Genomic DNA, 21,773 nt, shown 5'->3' on the forward strand with positions numbered 1-21,773 from the left:
CTGCAACATAAAATTGACCACTAGTTTTAAAAATGCAATTGTTGAACTGAGATTACTGAAAGTATTATATCAATGCTAAAAAATGTCGGAAATCTGTGACAAGGCTCCTACATTGAAATTATAATAACAAGGAATTTAAGAAAAGAGGAACGCCTAAAATCTGAAATCTACAATGTCGTAGGCTTAGTATTGATGCCACTACTGATTATGTTATGCTTCGGAAATTGACATTTACTCCAGGATGTGTTTTAGGAATCAGTTAGGGATCGTGTGTGTATATTTGAGGTAGACGATGCCTATTTTGTCTACGCAGCTAACCTAACTACGTTTTGAATTTATGATGGTACATTCAAGTAATATGTACCGTAAACGGAGAAAACAGCTGTTCTTAAAAACAAATTTAATAATTGCATATAACAAGAAATACATTAACTTATTTAATAATATAGATTGCATATTCATCATATACGTCATTCAATTATTCTTTAATACATAGAGTTTAGAGGAAATAATTATGAGAACAGTTTACTAAAGTCTTAATCTATACCAGAAAAAAGTCAAATATTAGAAAAGAGAGACAACCAGAACAACATTTCACTATCCTGATGTAAATTCAAATTCTTTCTTGATATATTTAGATTTAATACAACATTTATCTCACCGTTTCAATGCATCAAATGTAGAGTGATTGATTTTGACTGTGGTCTAAACAAATTGTCTTTTTATTTTAATAACAATATACACTAATCATATTAACCAGTTTTTTTGTTAAAACAAGAGTTCTGTTAATTTGATGAAGATTAATCATTAGATATATGTTTAATAGTCAAATTTCAATTTCCGTGATTTCATGTATTCATTCACTAAATTATCAGTGACGTCGGCTCGTCTCTTCCTGTGCTCTCCAACAAGCTTTGCCAAAACAGTAATTAATTCCTGTTTCAGCTCCCCTGTTAACATCTTACCACTTGAATACCTCTGAAAGAAAATGGAAATAAAATATATAATTGGTACAAACTGACTTTTAAATCTTATGTAACCAATAAATCGTTTGTATAGATGACAAATCAAATTTGTTCAATAAAAATACAATATTAGGTCAATGTCAGAACCAAGCCCTTCTCCAGTTTCACAGCCTCATACACAAAAGTTTATATTTTTCTGACATTGACCTTATATTGTTTTTTTAATGCAAATCAATACTTTGATAGCTATTCAAATTGTAGAAAAAGGAATCCATGATGAAATTGATATTGCATAAAATATAGCTGTGTTACTTTATTTAAGAGATAAACACAATTAGTTGCAGTAGAAAAGTAATGAAGAAATTGGAAGAAGCCAAAAGTCCTTCACGGAAAGCAAAAACGTCTAACTAGTTATCAAAGGTACCAGGCGTTTAATTTAATACGTCAGGGTCGCGTTTCGTCTACATAACACTCATCAGTGACGCTCAGATCAAAATAGTTAGAAAGCTAAACAAATACAAAATGGATGAGCATTGATGACCTAAAATTCCCAAAAAGTTGTACCAAATACGACTGAGTTTATCTATGCATGGGAAAAGAAAATCTAAGTACGACTTTGTCTTGTAAAGTCTGCCTCCTTTTTTCAAAACTTCAACATTCTGAACTTCTGAATAGAGGACATGCAGAACCTGTCACCAAGCGGATATCTTGAATCGTAAAATCAACATCGATGTTTCAGACATATGTTATTACACATAAAAAGATGTTTGATTATAACCAAGATGCTTCATAAAATCAAAAGAGATCAAAAAGAGGTCAATAAAGGGTCTGTCAGTGGCGGATGCAGGAATTTTCGAAAGGGGGGGTGCTAGCCCAGGGCAAAAGGGGGGGGGTGCAGGGGGGGTGCAAACATATGTCCCGATTCAAATGCATTGATCGGCCAAAATAAAGGGGGGGGGGGTTCGGACCCCCGGAACCCCCCCTCTGGATCCGCCACTGTCTGTATTGATTGACAATTACAATACATCACCTCTAGTTTTTTGGGGTTCGTGTTGTTTATTCTTTAGTTTTCTATGTTGTGTCATGTGTACTATTGTTTTTCTGTTTGTCTTTTTCATTTTTAGCCATGGCGTTGTCAGTTTGATTTAGATTTATGAGTTTGACTGTCCCTTTGGTATCTTTCGTCCCTCTTTTATCGGTTGCTATAAAAATAGCATAATATCTACGCTAGGTATAAATGAACTCCGTTATTTACATACTATGAAGAGATAATTGGACAAGATTCTTCTCCAGTTGGATGTTAATTTGAAATATGACGCTTATGAAATGAGAAATATATTCAAAGTATGATTGAAAATGTAAACCTTGAAAATTATGAATGTTGCGTAATGATTCATTGTATATATATTTCAAATGCAAAAACCTTAAGGTGGTACCTAACACTTTAACTAAAATTAATTTGGCTCGTTTAATTTTCTTAAAATTTTGACAAAGTATTTACTTTGACCCTTTGACAAAAATATAAAAATTTCAAAAAATTTGAACCAACCGTTTAATCAGAAAAATTACACTGGTTATATAGCAGTTGACAAACACTTATTTTGATCATTGAGAAGCTTAATATTCCCTTATGAAAACAACGTCATTAAAACGTTCTGCTGATTTTACAGAGTTATCTCCCTGTAGTGTTAGGTACCACCTTAACTTTGCTTATTTTGACAATGTTCATTCGAATGATATTTGAAACTGTCATCAATAACAATTACGGTACAACTGGCATTGCACCATACACTCATTCCGACAATAACATTCTCTTCGGTGAAGATCGGGGCAAAAACTTTGAGAATCAAACACTTATTAAAAAACGAACCGCTTATAAATCAGAAAGGACAAAAACTATTGCTTAAAGTATAGTTAAAAGGCAACCACCATGACCACCTTGTACTAATATTTAACGGTAGTAAATTCTGTTATTTTTTTTACCGATTTGATATCTGCCAATTTATCATCATCTTCCATAAAGAATGTCAGATATTGGTAAGAAACATCAGTGTCGCAGTCGCCGCCATGCTTTCTATGCTCCTCTTCGGTTGGCTTTCCTCCAGAAAAAGCATATTTGTTGATCTTTGAATAAAAAGAATAAACATGACAAAAAAAACAAATGTATTAAAGCATTACATATGTAATAGTATAAACTGTTAATTTTATATCCATTCTCATCATATATTCTTCGTTATTTAGCTGTAAAAAAATAGCTAAAACATAATTTGGATAAACAATAAACATAACGAAGGAAGATATTTTTCTCATTTTAAGCACAATAGGAACATTTTTAAACTACCATATTGAAAATGTTTAAATCGTGTCAAAACTGCACTTTCTCGAGTAGTCAACCATACATAGATGAATAAATCAGTATTCTGTACCAACGAGAGAAAACAATAAAACGTTATTATTTAACGTAATAATGATTATATTTTTTTTTATTTATCAAAGTTAACCCCTTAATGCTCTCGAGTTTTTTTTAATCTTTGTTAAATTTTACATTTTATATCAAATTTAGCAAACGATCACATATATCTACTTAGAATATCTATAAAGTATAATTTGCATGAGTATGTATACATTTTTTTTTTTAAATTATAAAAACGATTTTTAAAAATAAAAACCAATCTATTGCTGTTGATTTTAAGGAATTACTATTTTACCTTTGCTTTTATTTGTTCATCCGAATCTGTTAGAAATATAGACGAATTTGGATCACTTGCGCTCATTTTACCATGGGCTCCTTGTAATGCAGGGAAGAAAGTTGAATGAAGCAATGCAGGTTTGAGAAGTCCCAGTCGTGGTGCCACATCACGTGTCATGCGGAAATATGGATCCTGTGATATAATATATAAACTAATGTAATACACCTTAATTATGAAATTTCCGACAGCGTTTTCATGTGTAGACATATTGAAGATTTGCTATCCACGCTATACATTTGTACATGCTTACAGACATTTCCGAATGTATGTACTTTCAATGAAATAAGTTATGGACATTTTGTTTTCTCCAATGTCTTCTATATATAAGATTTATAAGATTTTATAATGCTGATTTGAAAAAAACGACATATGATAAACCTTAAAACAAAATCATTTGTCAAATGTTAAAATGATTTGAAATGATTATTCTTATAATTTAACAACTATAATAGGAATAGATAAAGCACGAATGTTAAAAATAATAATTAGAAAAGGAAATCAACATTTAATTACTGCGTATGTACTTACAAATAGGTTCGCAATTTTCTGGAGGAATTTGCTTACCAACGTAATATAAATATTTACATTTGTTTTAAACTGAAAAGTCAATATCTAACATCAAGTTATATACCACATTTAAGGAAATAGACTAATAATGCATTACATAAAAATAATACCTGATCAATTGCACACGGAATAAGACAAGGTACGTCTTTCTTTCCATTGAAGATCTGAGGAAACGCTGAACTGAAACTTGGTGTGGCTTGAATGGCAGGAAAACTAATTTTCCCAATGCTGTCACTATCTGTGAATCCAAAGATTCCCTTCACCTGATTGAACGTGACGAGTTTCTGTATTTTACACATCATTTTATAAAATTCTGTACTTTCTCTACAAGAACAACAAAGATTCCAGATTGATTTCAAATTTCAGTTTATATATTGTAAGCATAATTATATATGAATTTCAAGTGAAGCATAAGTTGTTCTTAGACTAATGTGCCAATGACGTTTATCTAAATACCCCCCCCCCCCCCATTTTATTATATAATTCTTCCCACTAAAGTATCCTTATTTCATTGATAAACCTTGTATGAAATCGCATTTTTTTTCGAACAGCAGTATACTTCTGTTACCTTTATTTATACTTAAAGTCTTTATATCGACTATATACATAGTCCGGATAAATGTAAGTTCTTATGGGTTGTCACACACATCCTATATTAATATATTTATAAGATTGTGGACATCGAAACTAAATGATTTAGAGCGACTGTGAGTGGATTTGAAAAAAAAACCAAACAAATGTATACCATACATATGAAAATGCAATTTATACAAAATGTTTTGAAGAGAAAACGAAGTTTAAGCACTCAAATTGAAAAAAAATCAGGGTTTTCATAAAACTCTGTGAAGATAATATTGTAGAGACAAAAATCCCTAAGTTTTTGACAAATTCAAAGCTTAAAAACAACGCATATTTAAGAGCTATTCTTCATCTCAGAGTAAGATGGAAGTCCTCAAGACGGATCATACTAAAATGACAACAACTAATAAATGTTTTAGCATAAGTAATTGTTATGTCGATAACGTTATATCTTTCATTTGAGGAATGGCTGTAATATTTCTTCTGCCTATGGAAAAATGAATTAAAAAATGTTGTGTATACTGAATAATCCGCTTCGTGTGTTATTTAAAAGTGTGCACCTTATCATTGAGGTAATATCGAATAGGCAGAAATAACACCATTTGAGTCATTCCCTATAATTGAATTATAAATTCTATTTTTTAAGTAGTAAATCATGACAATATTGATGACCTCACATTCACATAACAAACTTATGTCTATGAGCCAATGTAAAAGAAACCTTTAGCAAATCAGAAGACGTGTTTACATTCAATTCAAATTATTAAAGTTTGACACAGACAAATGGCAGATTTAGTGCTATATCAAGAAACTATGATATATATAAATATGGATTTCACACAATTTTGAACAAGCATACCTATTTTCATTTTTTTAAATTATCAAACACGTGTTCTGTCGAAAGCTACAAATTTGCGTTTGTATAAATAATAAAAGTTAAAGACGATTACGAAATATATTCTACATCGCTGAAGATAAATGTCTTGTCCTTGTCAAAGCCACAAGCAATGATATCTTTGGCATTCTCATGAGCAAGTTTGTTTGTCTCTTCAATGGTCAGGTCTTTCCATAGAAACTTCTCATCATCGGTCATTTGGATCACAAGAGGAACATCGAAGGTGTCTTGAAGCCATCTGTAACAATAATCAGGAAAGGACTCAGAAACCGTGTAGTTTGAATTTTAGTATTTTAATTATCAAACAAATATTAAAAAAAATATAATTAGTGATATACATTGATGTATAAAACATAGTTTTATTAAATGAAACATTAGATAATTGACAAATTTGTCTTGTAAACCATGCATTTGCTAACTAATATATACTTATTTAATGTATGGGCAAACACTATGCCTTGACGCTAAGATTACAGATATGCAGTTATAACATAATCCAACAAATTTCATATAAAAATCTGTGATTTGGTTATTAATTGCGTTAATAAACAAATAAAGGTCTACGTACACAGTACACATTTTTGCACTCTCTACCGTATAGGTAACATTATTTGAAAATGTTTGAACTGTCCGAAATATATAAGATTGAAACATATTCAGGTAAGTGTCTGATAAATCAATGAATTATTGTTTGTCAAAGCGTTTGAATAATATGATTTTTTAAGTCGTGTTGTGTTCTTTAAAAATCTCCACGTAATTATACATACCTAGCTTTCAACTATTTTTTAATGGGTTTGTGAATTGAGTATTGAATTTTATAAAACATTTCGTTTAAAAAGAAACTTTAATATTCCAATGTTTGAAGGAAAACAATCAAATAATACATTGCATTGAAATGAAGAAAAAAAACACCATCTAAAGAAAAAAAAAAAACACAAAAAAAAACCCACAAAAAATACAACCCCAATTTACTTTGTGAATATGAACGGAATCAAGTGACCTAGGTGCATAGATTCTGAAGATGGTCCTCTCCCTGTGTACAAATAAAATCCTGTCTTCTTTTCAACAAGGTCAAGTATCTGATGCATATCTCTGTTAAAAAAGAGGATAAGTATTAAAATATTTATAATATAAGACACATAAAGGTATTACTATTTTATGCTAAAAAAGGGACCAAAATCCAAAAGGTTATTTTTAACATTTTTGCAGTTTCCATGGTCACAGCGGCCATATGGAACATTCTAACAACAAATGTTGAAACACAATACGGTATATTTCTTACTAACATCACATGTCTAATAATCCCATAACTGGCATAAACAAAATATGAGGAAAAATAAAAATAAGTAAATAGAATAATAACATTTCACCCAACCTAAATCCGTCCTTACACAATTAAGGATTGAGACTCATAACATTAATTCAAACGCCTTTCAATGTTTACCAGACAGTAAAATCATAATAGAGTTAGCTACCATTGTTCAGTTAATTTAATCAATGTGCATTTCAAATCCATTTTTGTTTCATAAACACGAACATTTCTTTCCTTAAAAGTTACCTAGCTAAATTTATTACAGGTCTATTGAATAACATTTCCATTAAGACTACAATTCATAACTGACCATTTATTAAATAATGTCTGCATGTAATGGCAGTAGTGCTTTTATCAAAAAAGGTAATATTTGATAAAGAACCTGTGAGAGAAGAAGATGCTCCTTCGTAGGAAGTGATGAGGCGGTTTTCCTGTTAGCTTGACAATCCTGTCTATCAACTCTCTATCTATTTCAGTACTTCCAAACCTTTCTGTGAAAGATATTGTTTATTTATATTTAGTTTGTAGAATAAATATGATCAAATTTATTATAATTCATGTCAACACACCAGTGATGACGATTAGGCTGATGATTTCATCGGCAGGCATAAACTCATCATATATACCTGGTGAAAATTTAATTCCCTAGTTACTCTTTCCGTTTACAGCAAGACACATTAGTGACGCTAGAATAAAAAAAAAACTACAAATGATTTACGAAGTTGAAGAGCACTAAGAACTCAAAAGTCTGAACGATTTTGTTTAATACAGCTTCGGTAATCGATTTCTTGGGTAGACCATTCTTAGTATTTCGAAAATGTACGTTTGTAAACGTTAAATTTATAATAATGGCCATATCAATGCTAATACATATCAATACAGAATGTACTGGATTGTAGATAACCTCGGATTGAAATCACCACCATCAGTAACATCGAACCAGTGGTTGTAAATAAAGTCATAATATATACCAGGCATACATTTTAAACGCCAAACGCGCATTTCGTCTGCAACAGACACATGGTTGATAATCTACTACAAATTTTTAAAAGGCCAAATAAACTACGAATTCGTAGGGCATTGAGAACCAAGAGATTTTACAGTAGATGCGATTTAGAAAAGCGAAAATCGAGCAATTCGCTATCATTTTGTATAATATTTACAATGGATCCAGATTATACCTACTGATAAGTTTACTATAGTCTACTCCTTTTTCAGAAGAACTAACAACAGTCCACGGATCAACAATGTCTTCATCGTCTTCATTTGTTGACCTTTTAACGTCCTCAGACTCCTTTTCAGCATTTGATGCCATCTACTACAATTGATCAATACTTCTATTAATAAAAAAAATAAATATATAAATATACTAAATAAATAAATGATTTGGAAAATACGTTGAAAGTATAAAAAAGTCATGAGAATTCCGAATGCAATTAGGTTATATCCGGGCACTCTGGTTCTAAACCTTGGTTCCATCTGGGTTTTCTGGTTCTTTGGTTCGAAACCATGGTAACTGGTTCAACATCCAGGTTGTTTGGTTAAGGCAACCTAACTTCTTGGTTCCATCTGGGTTCTATTCTAGACCATTCTAATATTCCCGTTGAACATAACAGAAGATAACCGCAAGTCTCCGAATAAAAAGGTAAAGTAGGTCAGAGACGCTAAAATTGTTTTATAACATTAAACATTTTAGCATCGACGGTAAAGGCAGCTATAAGGTTTTTATCTTCTCATTTTAATTATTTTTGATAAGGAAACTAGATAAAAATAAAGCATCGTATAGATTTTTAAAATGAACGGAAGTATACAGTACATCGAACATCCTTTTATTTAATTCCGTCGTTCTGTTTTCATTTTTTCCCCTTTACTCATCCCTTATTTACGTTAATATTTCTAGAAGTTTTAAAACAACAAAATTAGGACGTCGTTCAATTGGCCAACGATATATGCATCTAGCCATTTGACCAGTTGACCACTAACTTGCATATATATTTGATTGCACATTTAAAGTTCGAATGAATTTTATTTAATAGCTGCTTTGTAATTTTGTCAGATTTGATAGAAATACGTGTAAAGTATTTGTAACAAATCGTTTTGTTCAAAACGGAATGTTAAAGGACATATAAAAAGAAAGTGATGATCTGTTTGTCACGGTTAAAAAATAAGTTATAAAATATTAAAAAAATGTATATGTACAATAAATTTGTCAAATTTGATACTACTTGTGAAAGGCATGCTTATAATCATTATACATGTTATAGGCCCAAAATAATCAAATCAAAATTTAGATTGAATATTATATAATAAAATTGTGTGTGTGTTAATGACAGTGCTAGTGGGATAAGTAGCACCAGGACAATAGTTAAAATTTCTGTGTTGGTACCATAGTAAAGGGGTATAAAGAGTTACTCTAGTCCGTTCGTCCCGAACGTTCAAAAAAAAAAAAAAGGGTTCCGTTCTCTTAATTTTAGTTGCCTCAACAAAATACTACAAAACTTATACACAAAATAAAAAAGAAAATGTGGCATGAGTGCCAATAAGAACTCTCCACAAAAGACTAGATGACACAGAAATTAACAGCTATAAGTCATCCTACGACCTTCAACAGTGAGCAAAGTCCATACCGCATAGTCATCTATAAAAGGCATCGAAATGACAATGTAAAACAATTCAAATGAGAAAAGAAACGGACAAATTTTTGTACAAAATAATATGTAACACTTAAACAAACGACAATTCATGAATTACAGTCTCCTGACTTGGGACAGGCACATACAAACAGAATGAGGCGGATTAAACATGCCAGCGGAATCCCCACCCTCCACCTAATGTGGCATGAGTGGCAAAGAAGAACTCTCCACAAGAGACCAGATGACACAGAAATTAACAACTATATGTCATCATACGGCCTTCAACAATGAGCAAATAGATATAGGAAGATGTGGTATGAGTGCCAATGAGACAACTCTCTATCCAAATAACAATTTATAAAAGTAAAGCATTATACATGTAGGTAAAGGTACGGCCTCCAACGCGGAGCCTTGGGTCACACCGAACCACAAGCTATAAAGGGCCCCAAAATTACTAGTAAAAAACCATTCAAACGGGAAAACCAACGGTCTAATCTATATAGAAAACGAGAAACACATTAAATTACATAAACAAATTATATTAAACGACAACTAATGTACATCAGATTCCTGACTTAGGACAGGTGCAAACATTTGCAGCGGGATGAAACAATATTATAACATCACAACATAGAAAAACACACGATAAAACTAAAATCAAACGAGAAAAGAAACGGACAAATGTATAGGCCCCTGACTTGCGACAGGCACAAGCATACTGAATAAGGCGGGGTTCAACATGTTAGTGGGGTCTCCACCATCTCCCTAACCTGGGACAATGCTAATTTCCACATAAAAGACAATGCTAATTTCCACATAAAAGAAATAAATTTGGTAGCGTCACTTTTACCGTTCATAAGTTATCATGTTTCTTTAAAAACATAGAAAACATAGAATTTTTCGTTTTCGTTCTTTTTAATAAGTTTGACTCAATCAAATGTTATAAACCTTATACATAGTGCTGAATTACCCCATATCACAGATATATCAAGTTCGATATTGGGTGGTGTTACTGTTCATGAGTTATTAGATATAAGAAGTTGGTACGATTACTAATGATACAAATATCAACACGTAGCCTAAAGATAGGAAAAATGCTAAATCTGTTGTTTCTGTTATTTAACTTTAATTTGCCTCAACCAAATGTTTTGAAACTTATACACAATGCTTATGGTCACAAAACAGTCAAAATTTCGTGAATCCTGCATCTATATGTGGAAGTTTACTTGTGTTTTTTTCACAAGCAGGGGCATCTGTGGCCGATAGACATATTGTACATTTATTTCAGTAAACAGTTTATTTACTTCCTTTGGATTCTACTTCTATTAGAATTAACTTGCATATTTTTTTAAGGATTGCGGTGCAGTTTGATAACAGACAGTGACCAGCATAAAAAAGTGTTTCACTAGATTGAGCTCTATGTCTAAGTGTACTTTAAAGGTTCTTCGCACTGAGTTCAGTTTATTGATATGCGTATATCTTCTGTGTGATTTTTCAAGATGCTTAAACAGACTATCCATATCTACATGTCCATGAAATGAAATTCAAGGTAAAATGATTGAAACATTTTGAATTATCTATCACAACTGGCAGCACATGGTGCTACTGAAGCAGTAAATGTTCTCTCTAACTTTCACGGCAATTAAAAAGATTTAGTTTTCATTTGATCAAAACATTCTTCGATTCAAAAATTGAGAATGGAAATGTGAAAAGTGTATAAGAGACAGTAACATATCAAGAGAGCAAAAAGCAGTGGAAGGTCACCAATGGGTTTTTAACAAAGTGAGAAAATCCCTCGTCCGGCGACGGACTTCAGATGGCCCCTAAACAAAATGTGTACTAGTTCAAACTCCAATACATTAAACCGAACTTACAATTAAAAACATACAAGACTAACAAAAACCAGAGACTCCCGACTTTGTCATGGTAATCATACCAAGAGGCAAACCCAATATGCATAGGTCAAGAGTCAAAAAGTCATAGACTGGTCAAGAGTTCCATGACAAAAAAAAACACAAAGCAGATTTTGAGGAAAGGGTCATCGTGGTACACAAAACTAACAAATATATCTATATATCTATTATATATATAAGAAGATGTGGTATGAGTGCAATCAGACAATTCTCCATATAATTCAAACAAAATATACAAGTTGTACAATGAGGACAAAGGTCAAGCTAATATGAAGTTTCTCGTGCCACAGGACTCACCATCTTATGACAATACATCTGCAAGCTACATATTCAGATGCAAGGTCAATTTAGAATTATACTTTTAGGTCAGGGTAATATACAAAGGAACCCACTGTATTATGATGACACACCCAAAGTGCATAGGTCATGAGTCAAAAAGTCATAGTCTGGTCAGTAGTTCCATGTCAAAAATAAACAAAGCAGTCCTGCACGAAATTTCATCTCGGTACACGTAACAATGTCTTATGTCATGATGCTGAGCATGATGCACTACACATACCAAGTACAGAAAACATGGGTCAGGAACAGAAACAGAAGACATATAACTAAACTCAATGGAACAGTACTTGTATTTCAGGTCACTATATACAAGTGCCTTCAACATAGAACATACACTCTCGCAACACTTCAAAGTTAAAACCGTCTTTCACAAAACTTTGAGCAGGATTCTTTGCAACGATTATCTTATCACTGTTAATTGAAAATCGGGGCGTGCAGTTATGTCAATAAATCAAAACGATAAGATAAGACATTAAAACACATAAAACTAGGGTTTACCATCAATTTCTAACCTTACCATGTGATAACACTATGGTAAACTGATAGAAACACATGATGCAGTCATGAAATTGAATATTTGCAATAGTACGACCAGAACAATACAAGACAGAGTTGGAAACAAATGAAAGTAATTATACATACAAATTTTTAATAACAATGCACAAATAAGGAACCGTAGTTTTCATTCCATTTATTCATTTAAAATGTATGCTCGCGTTAAAAAAATGGAAATTAACACTTACATATTATTATTTAATGTAACAGGTGACATTAACTATGAAATAAAATTGGCCGATACAGTTCAAAATGGCGTCTTTGACGAGTTCTTATTTTTCACAGTTACAGGTAATAACCTTAGAAAATTTCACAATTTTCCTGAAATGAAAAAAACAAACAACATATGCAGTATTGAATCAGTGCAAAGAGTATTTCTTTTTTAGAAATAAGATAAGAAATAAAAAAAAAACAACTCACAAGTAACTATTTAACATAACAACAGATTAAAATTATAATTAAAATATGATACAAATGTAGGAAAATCAAAAGAAAGCACAGTTACAATCAGTTTCTATTTCACAGTCCGGTGAGCAGTTGCATAATAGTGCTGCTTTAAAGAATTTACATGCTCCTCGACATCCTTTCTTACATCCACAGTGGATGAGCTCTTGGCATGACATTGAAACTTCAGTAAGCACAGACCAGAATGGTACCCAAGTACCATCAAGTTTTTGCTAACCAAATAAATCTGGTGATGGCATACTTGAATTTGCAACTAAACTATTGCCCAAAATAACACTAACTTGGTAAGCTGCACGTTTCGTATATTTAATGAAAAAGTGCATCTCGTGTTGGAGGAATATTGTCAATTGCTCTTGTCTGCGTGAATAACTGTTTTCTTAACTCATTCACCATATTAGCTGTACTAGACCGATCATACAAAAGCACAACATATCGTTCTATTACTTTTAACACTTTTAAAATTTCCACTTCATTTGGATTTTCAATAACCTGCAGAAATGCTTCTGACAACTCCTCATATACGGACCATTTGTCCCAAGCTGATTTCGTACCTTTCCCAGAAAAAGCTGAGACTGTGTCACAACCGATAAATGAATGGGACAGTGGAAAGACTTTCAATTTCAATGGTCCTAGAGCAAGGCACAATCCATGAATTGAAATATATAGGAAGTTCTTTCCAGTGCCAAAACCTATCCACAGCTGTTCAGCCATTTGAATTCCCCTTTTAATGCAGCTGGGAATGAGGCCATATCAATTGAAAGTTCTCCTTCAACTAATGGGATATCTGGTTCGCTGAATCTTAGTACAGCTGGTGGAAGATTTGAATAACTCTCTGGTAAAAGAGACACTCTCTTTGACTGGCATTTCAACCTAGGTTCAGATTGGTCAAATGTTTGAACAACGCCTTGAACATCGTCTAAAATATGTTTGAATAAAGATAAACATGTACCATGGAATGAATCTTTTAACGAGATACTGCTTGTATTGTGGACAATGTTGTCTACAGCAGATGAAGTAAATACATTTTGAAGAGGATTGGTAGGGCAAACAATACCTTCTTGGACATAACGACGACAAGCATCATTGGCCATGGAAGTAGAAATTTCTAACACTCGGTCGTAGGAGACAGACAGTCCAAGTTTTGAAAGTATCTACTAGATCACGTTTGCTAGTCTTACATGGATCATGATTCCCAAATAAGCACAAACTGGAGGTTCATGATCTCTCATGTGACGGTTGGATAGTTTCTTTGCACAACTATACATCAGAAGATGTGCTATTGTTAATGTCGACTGAGAATATGAACGATCCTGAATGTTGGGTCCAAACTGATTCATGCTGACCAAAGTAAGCAATGATTTGGGTACAGAAGCTTCCTGATATCCCTTTGGGAAGGTTCCTTTAAATTCTGAATTTGATGCGAAAATATTTTTAAATTAAGCTGGTGCATGAGTACCAATGAGAACTCTCCACAAGAGACTAAATGACACAGAAATTAACAATTATACAATGTAGCCTAGGTCACCACACGGTCTTCAACAATGAGCAAGGTTCATACCGCAAAGTCAGCTATTAAAGGCCCCAACATGACAATGTAAAACAATTCAAACGAGAAAACAAACGGTATAATTTATGTACAAAAAATAAACGAAAAACAAAATAGGCACGTGCATATAAAATAAGGCGGGGTTAAACATGTTAGCGGGATCCCAACCCTCCCTCTTATGTGGCATGAGTGCCAATGAGAACTCTCCACAAAAGACCAAATGACACAAACACTATAAACAACTATAGGTCATATACAGCTTTCAACAATGAGCAAAGTCAATACCGCATATAGTCAGCAATAAAAGGCACTGAAATGACATTGTAAAACAATATTCAAACGAGAAAATAAACGAACAAATTTATGTACAAAAAATGAACGAAAAACAAGTATGTAACAAATAAAAAACGACATTCATTGAATTACAGGCTCCTGACTTACCAGGCACATACATACCGAATAAGGCGGGGTTGAACATGTAAGAGGGATCCCCACCTCAACACAAAATGAAATTTAAAATTTTTAAGTGTCACTTTTACCGTTCAAGAGTTATCATGTCCCTTTAAGGTTCATCATAACCAACGGACAAATATGGCTGTATTTACATGCCAAAAATTACTCTGAGTACAGACTTACCTGTAAAGTTGGAAAAGTTTTAATGCCTAGCATCTACTAGATATATAACAGTAAAATGCATTTTGTGTTTCAGAAAGATAAAATCTCTTTTGGATTTTGATGCGCATTTTTTTTCCTTCATGCAAAAGGTGTGAAAATTGACTAAGTTGTGGTAAAACTATGAGATACTCCCGCAGGTAAAAAAACCGGTTTGTATTGTTTTCATTGTCCTTGATGGCATGGACACCAGGTATCTTCACAACTACAGGTGAGTTAAAGAGTGTATCTGAGTCAATGAGTGGACAGTATCAAAGTAATTCAGGTGTTTGTTTATTTTTGAACCTTCTGCAGAAAGGAAAAAAATGCCCATCAAAAACCAAGAAAGATTTTATCTTTCTTTTAAAAACACAAAATGCATTTAACTTTTATATATCTAGTGGATGCTAGGCATTAAAACTTTCCAAACAGCACAGGTAAGTCTGTACACAGAGAAGTTTTTGAGGTGAAAATACGGCCATATTTGTCCATTAGTTATGATGAACCTTAAGGTTTATGACCCCTTCTGTGGCCATTTTTGTACGAACTTTTCAAACTTCAATTGTATCAAAACTACAGATATAATGTATAATATAGATAGGCCATGTTGTACATATACCAAGGGGAAACTTGATGCGAAGCATTATTATTTACTATGTCATTGCATTTAATAGAAAAAGAGTACTTTGTGGCGAATAAACCAAGATTTTTATAGAAAATCAACAGCCTTTAATACAGAAATTTTTGTTATAAAATTTGAAACATAGATTACTCACTTTCTATTCTATGATGTGCTAGTGTTTGTTTTTTACAAAAAGTTCTTACTAACCTGTTAATTCCAAAATACCTCGTGCTAAGTCACTAAAGTCAAGCGCACCCTAAAAGGTGTACTTGATTTGGTCCATTTTTTTAAATTTGTTTTAACCAATAACTACATTAATAAACTTGTTTTAAGGAAATCAATGCTAGCACTGCATGCAATAATCATATATCTATCAGTCATCAAATTGCCAAATATGAGAGTACAAGGATAAAGGCTGTGGATTTTCTACAAAATTTTCATATGTTTAGCATTAAATCAACACAAGGGTACATAATCCTTAAAAACATAAGAAGTGCTGACTTTCGTTTCCTTTCTCATACGCGATTCACATTGCCTCATAAAACAGATCTATTAAGTTCGATATTGGGTCCCGATGGCGTCACTGTTCATGAGTTTTTAGATGTAAAAAGTTGTGGTACGAGTACCAATGATACAAATGTCAACCCGGAGCCTTGAGTTAGGAAAACTGCTAAATCTATTGTTTCCGTTCTTTAACTTTAATTTGCCTCAACCAAATGTTTTGAAACTTATTCACAATGCTTATAGTCACAAAACGGTCAAAATTACGCGAATCCTGCATCTATATGTGGAAGTTTACTCATTTTTTTTCACAAGCAGGGGCCATCTGTGGTTAATACACATATTCTACATTTATTTCAGTAATCAGCTTATTTACTTCCATTGAATTCTTCTTTAAATAAACTTAACTTGTGCATTTTTTTTTTCAGGATCTCGGTGCAGTTTGGTAACAGACAGTAATATTTCAAGTTAAATATGACCAACTTAACAAAGTGTTTCACTAGATTGAGCTCTCTGTCTAAGTGTACTTTATAGGTTCTTAGCATTGAGTTCAGTTTATTGATATGCGTATACCTTCTGTGTGAATTTTTATGATGTAAAAGCAGACTATCCATACCTACATGTCCATGAAATGAAATCTAAGGTAAAATGATTGAAACATTTTGCATTATCTATCACAACTGGCAGCACACGATGCTACTGAATCAGTAATTTTTTTTACCTGATATTCACGGAAATTAAAGGATTTAGTTTCATCTGAACCAAACATTCTTAAAAATTGAGAATGGAAATGTGGAATGTGTAAAAGAGACAGCAACCATGTCAAAAGAGCAGAAAGCAGTCAAAGGCCACTAATGGGTCCTCATAGCTGACTATGCGGTATGGGCTTTGCTCATTTTTGAAGGCCGTACGGTGATCTACAGTTGTCAATGTCTGTGTCATTTTGGTCTTTTGTGGATATTTGTCTCATTGGCAATCATACCACATCTTCTTTTTTATATCTTCAACAAAGCGAGAAAATCCCTCGCCCAGAGGCGGGCTTCAGATGGCCCTTAACAAAATGTGTACCAGTTCAAACTCCAAATCATAAAATAAACTTACAATTAAAAACATACAGGACTAACAAAATTCAGAGACTCCTGACTTGACGTCAAGGTAATCATACCAAGAGACACATCCAATATGCAAATGTCAAGAGTCAAAAAGTCATAGTCTGGTAAAAAAACCACACAAAGCGGATTTTGAGAAAAGGGTCATCGTTGTACACAAAACTAACAATATATCTATATATCTAATATATCTAAGAAGATGTGGTACGAGTGCCAATCATACAGTTAATTCTCCATTTAATTCAAACAAAATATACAAGTTTTACCTTAAGGGCAAAGGTCAAGCTCACATGAAGTTTCTCGTGCCAATAGACTCATCATTTTATGACAATACATCTACATGCCACATATTCAGAAGCAAAGTCAATTGAAAATTATATTTTGAGGTGAAGGAAATATACAGAGGAACACACTGCAACATGATGACACACCCAACGTTCATACATGTAGGTCAGGAGTCAAAAAGTCAAAGTCTGATCAAATGTTCCATGTAAAAAAATACACACAGCAGTCTTGCACGAAAGCTCATCATGGTACACGTAACAATGTCTTATGTCATGATGCACTACACATGCAAAATATAGAAAACCTAGGGCTGAGACAGAAACACAAGACATTTAACTAAACTCAATTGAATGGTACTTGTATTGCAGGTCACTACAATTGCCTTCAACAAAGAATATATACTCTCGCAACAATGCAAAGTTAAACCCGTCTTTCACTAAAGTTTGAGCAGGATTCCTTGCAACGATTATCTTACCACATATAATTGAGAATCGAGTCGTGTAGTTATGTTAATAAATTAAAACGGTAAGATTAGACATTAAAACACTAAAAACTAGGGTTTACCATTAATTTTTAACCCAACCATATGATAGTACTATGGTAAACTTATGGAAACACATGATACAGTCATGAAATTGAATATTTGAAATAGTACGACCAGAACAATACAAGCAGAGTTGTAAACAAAAGAAAGTAATGATACATATCGAATTTTTAATCCCAATGCACAAATTAGGCACCGTAGTTTTCATATAATTTATTTATCTAAAATGTACGCTTGGGTTAAACAATGGAAATTAACACTGTATATTTATATAAACGATCAATCTTGTAATAAAAAAAATAAAATAAATGGAAACGCGTGCAAAGAAGACCTATACTTTTGTGGCAGTTTAGTTTGCTTTTGATACTCCCGATAACTGATTAGTCGATCAAATGCAAACCGGACAAATTTTCTATAAATGATTGTTAGTTGTTACATGGAATCATGACCGATTGCCAGTAAAAATACATATATGGAAAAACCTTTTTTTTGCGTCAGAAGCGATACATATATTTTGTGTAATTTTTACAAAGATTTGATTTAATCTTTTTCCAAATCTGCATTTATCCGTGGAAAGGTTTGAAGAAAAAAGTATCTTGTTAGATTTTGAATTGTTAATCTCAGCTTAGGTTTTTGTAGATTTGTTTCCGGTATATGTCGATATGCGTAAATTACTTTAAAATCATAACAGATTATATCAAATCGTATGGTGACCGGTTAAGGCCCTTTCGCGTTTTCGCCCTTCTTATTCTATAAGGCGAAAACGCGAAAATCGCGAAGTTGAAAACGCGAAAATTGCGAAGTCGAAAACGCGAAAACGCGAAGTCGAAAAGTCGAAAACGAGGAGAGGCGAAGTCGAAAACGTTTTCGCGTTTTTCGCGTTTTTACGATATACATGTTATGGTAACATAACATTTTAAAATATAATTGTAAAAAAGACTACAAAGTATAAGTCATTCAATGATTGTCATATAAATTTCATATCTGTGACGTATTTTAAATATTTTCATAAATTAGACAATTGTTTTACATTCATTGTTAACAATTACTGAACAAATTTAAAAACAGATGAATTTGTATAAAATACCTTTGAATATACAATTTGCTTGAAGTTATAGTTTGGACATTTTAAAATAAATGAAATGTATCATTATTATCGCCATGGTTACTTAAAATACATGATATTTCATTTAATGCTCTTGATGTGAATCTAAAATTCTTAATATTTAAAATAGCTTGTATGAAAAAAGTTTAAAATTTAATACATTGTGGAGATAAGATTTTTGTCAAATAAAACTTGGGACGGTTTCGCAAAGCTATCATAAGACCTGTTATAAGATACTACAATATGTTATGACATGTCTTTTGATCCTCTTAGGACTATACAAGACCTCGCCTCAAAACTGTCGTAGGTTGATCTTAGCAAAGATATCTTAAACCTGTCGCATGTTCTTTTCATTTAAACAAAAAGTAACCTGGATTTACGGAAAGTTTATATAAATGTAGAATGTGTTTCCCATATATTACGAAACGCATTAATTAATATTTCAAATTTTCAGATTAGCAAAATAAATAGAGAAACTGAATCTGGTCAATTAACAAATATATTTTGAAATGTCAAAAATATGATTTCAAGCAAATTGTGTACTCAAAGGCATTTTATACAAAATGAAAATGAAACAAGATCAGATAACTCCGATAATCATTTAGACTTTCCCATAAAATTGACCAATCGGAAACTGAGATATATAAGGAGACGTAACGCATTTATTGCCAATTCTTCAGCGGTTGGCAAAACTATTACGATTGACATACTTTGGTAGGATTGCTACGGATGATTCCGACAACAAATGTAGGCATGTTATACACCTTTGTAAAGATAAATCAATTAAGATTTACGACATAAAAAGTTTTAATGGGGTTGACGGACTAGAAAGCGGCATATAACGGAATTTCGTCACCGCCTGACATTTTCCTAAAATGCAAGTTAAGTACCTTGTGTTATCTTAAGGTATATAGGAGAAAAAAAATCTGAGACAAGTGCCTGTGGTTATATTGCTTGCAACCTATTGCAAAAAGTCCCATGTCTTTATCTTTTCTACACATGAGATAAAAGCAAGGGTCAAAATCTAGAACGTTAAATTCACCTATGACCTTGAGCTCAATTTCAAGGTCATCAACCAAGGACATCAAATAAAAAAACTCTTAGTCGTCTACTTTATATTATCGATGAGTTATATAATAAAATTGAGAATGGAAATGGGGAATGTGCCAAAGAGACAACAACCCGACCATTGAAAAAAAAAAAAAAAAAAGACAGCAGAAGGTCACCAACAGGTCTTCAATGTAGCGAGAAATTCCCGCACCCAGAGGCGTCCCTCAGCCGGCCCCTAAACAAATATATACCAGTTCAGTGATAATGAACACCATACTAATTTCCAAATTGTACACAAGAAACTAAAATTAAAATAATACAAGACTAACAAAGGCCAGAGGCTCCTGACTTGGGACAGGCGCAAAAATGCGGCGGGATTAAACATGTTTGTGAGATCTCAATACAACTAATTTAAGATATAAAAGGGGGAAAACTCCCATTAAATGTTGCGTACCCTTTTAACTAAAATTTGCGTGTTACGACATGTCGCAACTAACAATTGTGTGAAAATATTTTGTTGATATCTTGTATGATTTCTGAAAATAAGAGATAACTATCCAAAATCCAAATTTTGAACGTGACCTTGACCTTTGACCTTGACCTCATTTTCATTTTTTTGAACCAAGGACCTTAAATCAAAAAACCCTAAGCCTCTATTATTTATGGTTTTTCCAGTTACAAATACATTTCATTTATTTCCATACAAAAGGGGAAATAACTCTCATATGGAGTCTTCGTAAAGCTTCGGTCAAAATAAAACCTAACATCCTGAGGATATAACAAGCAATTTGGAAAAATAAATTTGTCGCTTTCTTTTACGGTTGCGGAGGAGATCTCATAACAAGAAAAACAGTGTTTGGGGAGATAACTCTTACAAAAAAAAAGTGTTCAGTTAAACAGGGTCAGTTTCAAAAGCGTATAGACTGTATGATATTATACACAAAAAAAACCTTAGCGACATCTTTCGAAAAAAAAAATTACACCGCAAGAAAAAAATTACGCGGAAGAAAAAAAAAATAATCAGAAGAAAACCAATAGGTCTTTCCACGGAAAGGGGGAAAGACCTAATAATAATTAATAGAGTAACTCATTTGGATTAAACCAATTCTAAATAAGGCTCCCCATATATAATATCAACTACATGACTAAAACATAATCAATTTACTAATATACACCTGTAAACAATAGATGTATATAAACAAAATATAATTTCAACAACAAAAACCTTAAAGTCATAAGAAACTTGAAATCAAAAAAAATAATGCCGGCTTCAAAACATGAACTTTAGTTACCTGCCATATTTTCACAACAACACTGACCGATTGAAAAAAAATGACGATTATAGGAAAAAATGATAAATTCGTGCACAGACGACTAAGTTAATGAT

At 32.6% G+C, this 21,773-nt stretch overlaps 1 protein-coding gene across 10 annotated transcripts in view; it reads right to left on the reverse strand.

Annotated features, from left to right (window-relative positions):
- Nucleotides 1-424: 424 nt before the first annotated feature.
- Nucleotides 425-21,773, reverse strand: part of LOC139482204 (tryptophan--tRNA ligase, cytoplasmic-like) — a 34,245-nt gene continuing 12,896 nt past the window's right edge. For 3 of the 10 annotated variants that reach the window (XM_071265936.1, XM_071265923.1, XM_071265947.1), the window contains 9 exons: nucleotides 12,697-12,829; nucleotides 8,254-8,386; nucleotides 7,451-7,559; nucleotides 6,729-6,848; nucleotides 5,812-5,994; nucleotides 4,393-4,606; nucleotides 3,674-3,847; nucleotides 2,949-3,089; nucleotides 425-978 (listed from right to left, as the gene is read on the reverse strand). In XM_071265936.1, the coding sequence (XP_071122037.1) occupies nucleotides 820-978; nucleotides 2,949-3,089; nucleotides 3,674-3,847; nucleotides 4,393-4,606; nucleotides 5,812-5,994; nucleotides 6,729-6,848; nucleotides 7,451-7,559; nucleotides 8,254-8,383 (1,230 nt within the window). In that variant the 5' untranslated portion in view covers nucleotides 8,384-8,386; nucleotides 12,697-12,829 and the 3' untranslated portion in view covers nucleotides 425-819. Of the gene's footprint in view, nucleotides 979-2,948; nucleotides 3,090-3,673; nucleotides 3,848-4,392; nucleotides 4,607-5,811; nucleotides 5,995-6,728; nucleotides 7,336-7,378; nucleotides 7,560-8,253; nucleotides 8,406-12,696; nucleotides 12,830-21,773 lie in introns of all 10 variants that reach the window. The other 7 variants (XM_071265954.1, XM_071265929.1, XM_071265970.1 and 4 more) reach the window with 5 other exon arrangements.

The sequence above is a fragment of the Mytilus edulis genome, chromosome 1, assembly GCF_963676685.1.
Source record: "Mytilus edulis chromosome 1, xbMytEdul2.2, whole genome shotgun sequence".
In the NCBI taxonomy this organism is placed as follows: domain Eukaryota; kingdom Metazoa; phylum Mollusca; class Bivalvia; order Mytilida; family Mytilidae; genus Mytilus; species Mytilus edulis.